This window comes from Pecten maximus, chromosome 18 (genome assembly GCF_902652985.1).
Source record: "Pecten maximus chromosome 18, xPecMax1.1, whole genome shotgun sequence".
Lineage (NCBI taxonomy): Eukaryota > Metazoa > Mollusca > Bivalvia > Pectinida > Pectinidae > Pecten > Pecten maximus.
In genome coordinates this window covers 2,862,399-2,873,773 of record NC_047032.1, presented here as the reverse complement: position 1 = coordinate 2,873,773, position 11,375 = coordinate 2,862,399, and the positions used below count along the sequence as shown (strand labels likewise).

The following is an 11,375-nucleotide window of genomic DNA, read 5'->3' as shown; positions in this document are numbered from 1 at the left end:
ACCGTGTATGCTCTATAATGACATGATTATGATTACAGTGTAGCAATTGTGCTTTCATCAGAGATTTTTATTTGATGGCTTATGAAAGAGTAATTGCCTTATACAGTTGTGTGATCGCACAACGTTCCAAAAACATCGTGCGCACATCGTGCAGACATCGTGCGCACGAATGTGCGATACAAACCGCACAGCTTACGATAGGTTTATAGATATAACGAAATAACTAGTTATACGAATAAGATGGCCGCTATTATATATACGTGCTGAAAAACAATTGTTTTCATTCGTGGAACATGTATGACCTGTAAATTTTTGCCTTTTAAGAACCGTCACTGACGCGGATCCAGGAAAGAAAGGGGGGGGGGGGGGGGGGGGGGGGTCCAGTAAGTTAGTGGTAATGCGAGCGCCGTAGGCGCGAACCGATTTTTTTTTTTTAATTTTTTGGCAAGGGGTGTGGGGGCCAAAATTTCGGAAAATGAAATATATACTAATTGTTTTATTAATATAGGTCTCTGGGTTCCTTTAACAATTTCCATAGCAAGAATGTGTGTCGTTGGTGTGTCACGGTCTATATTGCGGTTCCCGTATATGTAATCGTCTGTAATTAATACTAATTTGAAATTTGATTCATTTCTGCAGAAAGACTTGGATAATTTGGTGGAAATCTGGAATACACATACCATCTCTGGAAGAATGAGGATGCGTGGTGGAAATAGACCAATTATGATGTACACACTACCAGAACTTTTTGACAAGCGACACTGTCTTTGTTATGTAGATGAGGCAGAAATAAACGTCTGTGCTGAAGAAACTACCCCGAAGTCAGACTTTCCATGCGATGAAACTGTCAGAGAACTTTGCCTTGTGTTAATGGAGGAAAATGGATATGTTCTTCCTGACGAGGCCGAGGACGCGAAAAAATTGTATATCCATCTGAGAGAATTGATCCTATCGCTACTATGATACACAGTGTAACAGAACGCATGTTCTATTGATACACATAATAAATGTTTATTAAAATCAGTTCACATTTAAATCATCCCACGAATTACCGTCTGGTCACTTCGTAGTTATAACTTGGTCTTTACCACTGCGAAGAGTATCTTTGTTTTCTTTCTTTTTTTTATTAAAAGTTGAAAGTTATCCTGTTATGCTTTTATGGATATTAACTAAAATAACTCCATGAATATGTCATTATTAGCCTAATCATATTTCGAAGGATAAATCTATGAGGTCACAAATGCATATGTAGTAAACATTCGGAATGGTTCCATTTGGATTCTTGCGTAAATGATTTCTCAATACGGTCAATGGATATTTTGAAAGTCAACGACTTGTAAAGTTTCATCGATTAATTAATCACAGCTGCTAATGTCATACCTTATACACAGCTTTGGATAAATCTTACTTTAATATTAATTTATCAAAATTTCGTCAGGAATTCAATTCCTCATTTAACCACATAATATAATCTTAAAACTTGGAGATTTAGATGTATTTGGTCACGATGTTCTGCTACACGTTTGGATACATTTTTGTTTATAAGATCTGAGGAGTAACCTCCCTTTAATTCAAGGCTTCGTATGTGAGTTACTGCCCTTACTGGAACTCTTTTTCGTCATTAATGTGAACAGTCGGCCATTACAACGACGAAGCACGTTGTTTTTATTCCTATTGAAATGTTGATATAGGCTTGGTCGAGCCTTGAATGTAAGTGTCAATCAAGCCGAAATGATGCAGTAATCATATATGTTTAATTGATGATGTTTATGACCCCCATGCTTAGATAATTTCTATATTTTTCTGTATTTTGTCCCATACTATGATACTTGTTGAAGCACATGGCCGCGTGTAGTCATTTCGGCCCACACACTCGGTTGTGCATTTTTTCGCATATAAATTTTATATCATAAACTTGTTGTTCTGTGACGGACAAGAGATAATTATTGGGAATTATATTAAGTTTAGTCGTATGTCATGTCCTATGATACCATAGTAAAAGATTATGATTATCAAGTGTAATTATAGCCGTATGGCACGGTACCAATTTATGATGTAACCTGTTCAGACCGGAGCCTCTGTATATTGGAACCTCTTTCAACCGGAGTTTTTATAGTTTTCTTCCTATACTGTCATACAGGTCGACCTGTGTATTGTTATAGCAAAATTAGTGCTATAATCGGTCATTTATGGATGTTTATAGGTTATGATACAGCTGGTAAACCTAGAACAACTATGTCAATTTATAATTTTCAATTCAGCAATATGTTTTTAATACCAAAATGTAATTAGATATATGTTTCTGTATGTTACAGTCTTCACTATTACAAGAATAACAAGAAAAGATGTTATAAGAGGACTATTACCATTACTGAGGTTAAAGTTCAAGTCTTTTCATCATGATCACCAGATTTATGTTGTCCTGGATAAATTTGGATGGAAATTGACTACAATAAAACCAATACCAACACGTACTACATCTTTGCGTCAGGTTTATCTTGAAGGTGTACAGTTACAGACTATCGGATAAAAATGAAGCAGTACAATGTACTGGAAATATAAAAGCATTAATACTATTTGTGTAATGTGTATACACAGTAGTTTCATCTTAAGAACATAACACCTGTATGTTAATATCTATACGTTAGTAGGTGCATCTATGTACGCTGGTAATAAATAATGACATTAACCAATTATGTACCAGTAATTTAGTGTCTTGTAACCGCAAAGGCAGTCACACAAGACTCTCCTTACAAATGTCAGTCGAAACCCCCCTCCCCCCACCTAAAGAATCCATAAATACAATATAGCAACATATGATAGTCGTGTTTAAGTTCATGTGTCCGTTGTGCACGTGTTTAACTTTGTCCAATAATAATAATGTAAGATAATACAGAGTCCAAAAAAAATGTATTAACTTTTATTCATGTAACATCATATCACTTTACAATTTCACAATTTTTGATGAAGTTGTTATTGGCCAGAGGTCAAGTGTACATTAAATTTGTTTTGGTAGAAAAAGAAATTTTAGTTCTAGGTCTAGTCAACACTTATTTGACTTTGCATCTGAACACAATGACATTTTAATTTGAGTTCTAGTTATAACTTTTGCTGATTTTGTACATTGATTTATTCTTTCTTAGTGTTTTGAACAAAGTGACATTTTCATTTTAGAACTACAATGTAACTAATGTAACAAAATGTACAGTATGCAAACAATTTCTCTTGACAAATTAAATGAAATTAGTCTGTAAACATGTCTGTATTTTAACTTGAACCGTGTGTGAAAAACAAAGCATGCAATGGAAAGTATGGAACAAGACATAAATCTTCTCTAGCGATACATATCAAACTTCGGAAAGATATGAAAAGACAATAACATAATGGTTTTCAAACTACCTTGGTATTCACAATAATTTGATAAAATAAATGTTTGACTATTATAACCAAACAAACAGTATGTAACAAATTTGTATTAACTCCACAATACCTTTTGAAGATGCTCTGGTGTTGGAAATTTGAACCACCACGTTTCCTTGTATCTACCTGACACATGTTTAGAACACAAACGTTCACATTGACATAAGCCTTTATCTATATGATATCCATTACCCAGATATTGGCATTCAAAATTGAGACAAATTCTGATCGGAATTGCAAAAAATTTTCATATTGTTTTGGTAGTTCCAACAAGGAGGAACATGTGTGGGCCACTGGACGACGTGCAAGTCCAACTACGTTGACAAATGAAACTGTGATACATTCCTCAGTGAGGAGATCGGTGCCGGTACAAAACCTCAAGAAGCGCGTTAGCAGATCCGCATCCATCTCTCTAATAAAGCGTTTTAGATGATTAGATGTAGCTGTAGCATCAGCACACATGTCCTCTGGAAATCTCAGTAGCTTGATCACACGTCTTGGATTCGGTGCCAAGTTCTCATAAAGAGACTGTAGGTTTTCTGGCAGACGCATCTTCTTTAAAAGTGGGCTCCAACAGTCGATGACAAACATGGCGGCTTGAATTAATTCTTTATGGGCCATTTCGCGTACTATCCGTTCCATGTTGGCCTGTCTTGGGACCCGCTTGAGCTCATGCTGTGTGAAAATGTCATACAGTTCAGCCTGATCTACCGAACTTACATCTTTTAGTGCTGCCTTTAGTATGTCTGCATCACTTTGGGGAATGTATTTCATGAACGCGTCTAGGATGTCTTCCTCCAATTTCCCATATATGCAATATTGCATAAATGCTGGTGAAATATGAAGAGGAAAATACTTAACAGCTTTCCAACCAAATGTGATTATTCTTCCTACCGCTGTCCATTCCATTTCCCCGAAGTCATGCCTAAGACATGGTACTTTATGTGTGTTTCCTAGTGTACATTCTGTATAAAATGAATTCCAGAACTCTGTCAATACATCTCTTGTGACGCCACCGGCATCTTCTGCTGCCTCCATTTCACCGTTAGGCATGATCAGTTGGGGCTTGATGATTTTGTTCAATGGATCCTCTATTGCCTTGAAAGCTTCAATCAGTTCCTTCATGACCTGACCTCTGTGCAATGTTACATGTATCGGTGTTACGTCTATCTCGTTTCCGCTGTCTACGTTTGTGAATGTGTCTTTATTTTCATTTGCCGCGGTTTCGTAGTTATTTTCGTCATCAATATCAAAGTTGGTATCGATACCAGCAATCTGCATGGCTTCTGATATCATGTCTGTCGATGATGACGTAAGTTGTGCATTTACTGGTCGTCGTTGTGGAATATGCAGCTCTGGGAGATCATCTGCTTCCGGTTCTTCATCTGGCATGTGAATCAAGTTATCATTATCCCTTACAGTTTTGATAGAGGCAAGATAAAATCTCAAAACTGGCATCTTTGTACTTTTATACATATCACCAATCGTTGTACCTTCGTCCATACTTCGGTCTTGGTAATCCCAAACGTCGAAATCAAATTCATGTTCCCTTCCGTGTTGAGAAACACCATTTGGGAAAAAAAGCTTCTTACCCTCCTCAAGCAATGTTTGTTTATTTGTTTCTTTACGAAGTGTCAGTCTCCTTGTTCCTCCTCCCTTTTTACTCCTTACTTGGAAACTTTTCCCATCTGTCTTGTGAATCCAGCCAATCTCCAATTTTCGTGTATCCTTTTCTGCATTTCGGTTTCCGAAACGTCTGTTTGATTCCCTCATGTCTTCTCTTTCTTCTTGTGTTACATTATTCGTCCCTTTTTGATTCCGTCTTCCTTCTATCTTTTCCCGGAGTACTTTCAGTAGACTAGAACGCTTTCCACCTGTTTTCGTCGAAGTTTGATCTCTTAAATATTTTCGGACTCTCAGTCTTTCACCATGTAAAGGGATGTATTTCGATAGCTCCTCATCCGTCATAAGCGATATCAGATCTGGTCCAATCTGCAAAATTATTGAGAAAATTATGTCAAACTATGTCTGTGAAGCACTATAGGCCTAATAAGTTTACAGTATCAAAATAGTGTAAAGTTAAGTAAGATATATTTATAGAGTTTTAGATGTCATTCTGTCATCTGTACTCTTGTTGTTTCACAACATGTATTTTTGTCAGCCAATATTGATGAAACTGTCTTTAAATGTTTCAATGTTAAGTTTAGAATTAATTTCAATATGACCGTCATCAATACCATCTTTAAAATTGATAGAACTGATCAGATAGATACATTAGCTAATTAGATCATTTTGGTATCATTGTTTTCCGGAATCAGTCCGGTTTTTTGCTTGCAATTTAGCTTCCGGTTTACATCTATCGAACATTTATAAAATGTTCGTCTAAGTGTTTTCAGTTTAGAGTTGTGTATGACTGAGACTATATAGGTAATATCTTCTATTTCTTTTCCATGTTTTTATGTTCGGTTCATTGTTCTAATTGGGTTATTTGACAGGTCGTTGATGTTCAGTTTTGTTGATGACAACGATGTAGTAAGTAATATACAGTAACAGTTATATATAGACCTACATATACTGTAGGTCTATGTCACGATCAGTTGCAACGACTCCTGGTGTTACGCTGTTGTTTAGACTGCAAGATGATTGTTGGTTATAATTAACACAACAAAACATTTATAAGAGGAAAGTAAGGGGACTCTAGACATGGAAAAGAGCAACTTCTTTGTCACAGATACTTGGGGTAAGAAACTATATATTGTACTATATATACATGTACACATGTACACTCGGAGTGTACTTTGTGTAACCTTTATAATTAGTCTATAGCCTCGTATTACTATATAAAATGTAGAAGGTGCCTAGCTTCTAGGTATGACTACCACCACCGTCTGAAGATATCGCGATTTTCCATTTTTTTATAGTAATTCGAGGCTATATAGTATATATATACAATATATAATTTCTTACCCCAAGTACCTGTGCTCCTTTGTTACGTGATATGGTGTATACGTTATCTCATTATAGTAAAAAAAACTTGTACTAATTTGTGAAGTAAAAAAATCAATCAATTAAAGGCATCTCCACAATATCCAACAATGATTGAATATGAGTGACCATGTATATTATAAAAGTTATTAAAACAGTTATAAATGTAAAAAAAAAATAGAATCTCTTGAGAGGGAAATATATATAAGGAAAGCTTGTAAACAATGATCAAACAGCATTTTTAAGAGGGCAATTGTATTTGCGAAAACAATAGGCTTCAAGCATTGTCTGTGATACTATACTGAAGAAAATTACCTTATTAGAATGATTCCTATGATTGACTTTGAAAAACAATTTTGATTTGAATTCATGGAAATTTATAGACTAAACTCTTCTATTTTTTGTGAGTTTTTTTAGGAAAGATTGAAAACACAAATTAAAACACTCCATGATGTTGTTTATTCTGCAATGAAGTAGGGAGGGAATTCTCTTGTGTTTCATTCAATGTCAAACATGGTTGTCGCAAAGGAGACCCAGTACCACCCACATGTTTCATATCATATACTGAAATATGAACAATCGAGTAAACAATAACAATATAACAGGCATAAATATTAATACAGTATATGCCTTTCTTATGCTTTATTCTCAGTATCACAAGTGTATGCAGATTATACTCTGAGAGATCAGAAAAACCTTTGCAGGAATCAGTAAGTGAAATTATTTGCCCACATCAGGTTAAAAGGTTTACAATAAGTTAGGGATAAATTTGCACTTATTCGGATAGATTTTGCATATATTGTATACCTATAGGCCTTAGGGCTTTTGGTAAATAAAGAACTTGGACTTGAACTTAAAATACCTTAATTATGTGTAACAGAATGCAAAATGAATTGAATTCAAATCACTGCCTCTGCTAGGGATTGAACCCAGAACCTCTTGGCTTACTAGTCATATGCTCAACAATCAAGCTAAAGAGAAGATCTCTCTAGCTATATTGTGGCTATAAGCATTTACCAGGGTTACACACACTTTTGCAAAACATGAATTGAACTTAAAATCAAATCAAAGTTTATAACAGAATATAATAATCAGTATCACCATTCTGTCACTGCTTTATTTCACTTTCAAACCTTAACATTAATTTCCTTAATAAGATAAATACTATAGTCTATTGCACATAAATTTCTATAGGATAGCAAAACACACAAAGTGATAGAAAAGTAATAAAATATTACTTTCAAAGTGGTTGGAAAATGGTCAACACTAATGCTTAATCGATGATCTTAAAAGAGATTATTTTCTATGTTAGTTGTTGAAATTTACATAAGAGCTTGTTTTGATTTGATGTTTTTAAATCTTTGAAAAAAATAATTGTTGAATTTGGATTTACTGAACGACAGACAACTCTCTATTTTGAACTGACAAGGAATTTACACAGAAAACTTTCTTCACTTGGAATGCCTTGTCAACACTTTCAAAATAAGTCCATGCACAGATAATAAGAATTATAAAATGTTTACTTACATAACTTCTTTAAAACATAACTGTTTTTTTTTTCAATTATAGGTGAGAGGAATTAAACATTTATAAATGCAGATTTTTTTGGTTTCACTCACTGTGATTCTATATGGACAATTTTTTTTCTATCAAAGTTTATAGCTAAAATTGGAAAGAACTTTGCAATATTTTGACAATAAATTCACTACTGCAATATTTTGACAATAAATTCACTACTTTTTAAGGCAAATACCACACATGATGTTGTCCATACACAACTAAGTTAAAGTTTATAATTATATAAAACTGTTGTCAAAATTGATAAAAATACAGCTTAGGTATTTGATGTGTGGTTTCTTTGTGACAAGACCTTTCTATTATTGACTGACCTTTGACCTACTTTTGAAAAAATATTTCTAAATTTCAACTCACTCGGTCACCTATGTTCTCTTCCGACGTTAAATCTTGTTCGAGTCTGGAACTGTAACTTGCATATTTTAGAAATACATGTATATCAAAAAGTTTAAGATTTGCTGCATAGCCTAGAAATATTATAAGCTCTTTAAATTCCTTTCAATATTATTAAAAAAAACACAGTTTTTTGGTTACGGGTCACTTAGATATATAAGGCTGCAGCAAATTAAACATTGATACAATGTAAAGAAATCGACATCATCATAAAACACAACATTTACAAAACTACATGTCTTCACACCTTGCTAAATATTATGGTCACATGTCTCTCTGAACTGTATGTCCATATCTGTTTGTTGTCTGTGCAACTTTGTCTGTGAGTCTGTCTTTGTGACCAGCCTGTTTGTCTGTCTGGCAGTCTTTGTGTTTGTTGTTGCTATTGTCTATATTTTACCTGTAATTATCTGTTTCTTAATCAATAAAAAATACACATGGGTAGTTTTAATTTTGTTTTGATATTAAAATGACGTATTAGATATGGGACACACACACTATATGTATAGAATAATGAGTGTTGGATGTATATTGTGTACAACATGTATGGCATGAATGTTCTGTAGAGATATTTTGTGTGTGTGAACTGTTTTACATGGATGCTCCAGACAGGATGTATGGTGTGTGAAAGTTTGTAATATTAAGAATGAGTATTCTGTGAGAGAAATACTTAGTACAAAGTATTTTGATGTCTGCCAAATACTGCTGTTTGTATCTTAACAAGAGCTGTTGGAGAACAGCATAGAATTGAATATATATAATAAATAATTGCTTTTGGACCTATTTCTTCAGGATTTTGATAATTATCCTAATAAGAGTTGTCTACCTTGAAAATTTGGGCCCCTATAAATTTTCTAATGGAGCATTTTCACATTTTTTTTTTTTTTTAGTTTCACTCTAAGAAGGGATAGTGTAACTCAAGATGGACTCTTTAAGCAAATATCAGCACCCTAGTACAATCATAAAGTGATGTGTTAATAACTTTCAACATTTGCACAAAATTAAAAAAAAATCTGGGTTTTTCTCCCCCAAAAAATATCTTTTAGTTTATCTCCGGCAGGGGATAGTTTAACTCCAGAGGGACTCTATGCCAATTATCAGCATCCAATTATAAAATGATGTATTAATACCTTTCAACACTTTCACCAAAAACTTTTTTTCAGAGAAAAAAACAAAATTTCCAAGTCCAAATAATTTCACAAATCTTGTTTTTTTTCCCAAAAAATCTTTTAATTTAACTCCAACAGGGGATAGTTTAACCCCAACAGGGACCATATTACCATTAATTACTATGCCTTTCAACACTTGCACCAAAAACTTAACATTTGAAAAACCAACGCCGACGCCGGAGTGAGAACATAAGCTCTCGCTCTTCTTCGAAGAGACGAGCTGAAAATGACTGTCTTGAACAGGTTCAAAATTAAATAGACACTTTTCAAAACCAAGGGAAACCTATAAAGGCTATATCAGAAGTTTAAGAAGATACTGAGACCACGTACGAAGGGCGATTTGACAAGCCCCCTCGGATCACAGCTTGATATTATAAAAATATCGGGCTGTTTATAACATTACTTGGACACAACCATTATCATATCACAGCGACATGAAACTTAGCCAAAATTGCCCGATGATGCATCTTTACGGATATATTGGAAATCCATTGCAGTTAACATTATTTTTTTTCCAAATAAGTTAATTGATATATTACATGTAAGGTTTATACTAGGAAGCTTGGTTTTTGACATTTTGGAAAACGGTCACTTTCAGATAGAAAATGACTGAGCACTTGACAGCTTGATCAGCCTCAAATTCTTAAGGATGGACCACGGACGAAGGGCGATTTGCCTAGAACGAACGGTTAGATTCTATGTAACTAATGATACCTTGTTGATGTTGAAGTCGCCAAATGTGACGAAAGCAGTCGGAGAACACTGCAACTTTTCTCATGCGATATGCGTATTAACAAATTCGTTAGCTCATGTGGGTTCAGTCATTTTGTTCAGCATGCTATAAAACATCTCTTGGTCTGATGTGATCTAAAATTTTGGTCTGGTCGCATGTTTTTGTCTGGCACGTAGTACAATACTACATTCTGGTATTTTGTTCACAATATTTTTTTCTTGCTTTGGCTTACATTACATTGTAATATGAAGACAATTGTTGAGCTAATTTAACAATTTTACCCCTCAGCTCCTGTCCTTTACATTATCTAACTTTCATCTCAAAGCTATAATCCCTACCAAATTTTAATTGCTTTCAATTGAAAATGAACGAAATAAACCAAAAAGAACGATTTTTTTCTGTTTAACTTAATGGATTTACATCTCCTTTTATGAGCGAACGGAAAGTCAAAGGTAATGAAATTGATAATTTTTGATATAGCACCGATTTCCATCTACATTCAGAACTTGCGTTTTAAGAAAATTGTTGATTTGAAGCTTATATTACCACTCTGGTTCTGTCGAATCAACGACCATGGACAACTCTAGCAAACTTTTATTCAAAATGAATATAGATTACTGCCGGGCGCAGAACAAACATATTGTGTGACACCTATGTTTTCTTGAGCTGTATATCTTTTGGTCATCATTTGAGTCATCTTTGTAAAGGACAATAACATAAGGTATCTTCATATCTGTGTTACATCTGAATTCATTGTTGTAATTTGCATCATAACTCAATTCTGATTCAGTTACTGGACTACATAAAGTAACAAATGTGACCGACCATGCATATCTATTCTCTTTACAGAAAACTCGTTCTCCTGAAAATATCTAAGTAAGACGCCTGACTGCAATAAATAAATTCATTAAACAATTAATAATTCATGCGTACAAATCCAAAAACATACCTTTTCTTTCTTCATTCCCTCCTTGATATCTTCCGAGGACACCCTTGCCAGAAATAGCCAAAAATCTTCGTTTTCCATCTCCATAGTCAGAATATGGTACAATGTATTCGGAACTTATTTCAGCGTCTTATATAACCTGCTTCGCGTTATT

At 34.3% G+C, this 11,375-nt stretch overlaps 1 protein-coding gene and 1 long non-coding RNA gene across 2 annotated transcripts; one reads left to right on the top strand and one right to left on the bottom strand.

Annotated features, from left to right (window-relative positions):
• The first annotated feature begins 453 nt into the window (after window positions 1-453).
• LOC117316878 lies at window positions 454-2,474 on the top strand. Its single transcript, XR_004530025.1, has 2 exons — window positions 454-1,710; window positions 2,316-2,474. It is a non-coding gene; the product is annotated as an uncharacterized LOC117316878 (long non-coding RNA).
• A 72-nt stretch (window positions 2,475-2,546) lies between these two features.
• Window positions 2,547-11,375, bottom strand: LOC117316877. Its single transcript, XM_033871663.1, has 2 exons — window positions 11,225-11,375; window positions 2,547-5,412 (listed from the first exon to the last, which is right to left on the bottom strand). Exons 1-2 carry the CDS (start codon window positions 11,306-11,308, stop codon window positions 3,595-3,597), a joined length of 1,902 nt encoding a protein of 633 aa, XP_033727554.1. The 5' UTR covers window positions 11,309-11,375; the 3' UTR covers window positions 2,547-3,594.

Coding starts and splice junctions, on each gene's coding strand:
- LOC117316877 (XM_033871663.1), bottom strand. CDS start 11,308: ATGGAGATGGAAAACGAAGATTTTTGGCTATTTCTGGCAAGGGTGTCC. Junction 5,413..11,224: donor AGGGAATGAAGAAAGAAAAG/GTATGTTTTTGG, acceptor ATAATTTTGCAG/ATTGGACCAGATCTGATATC.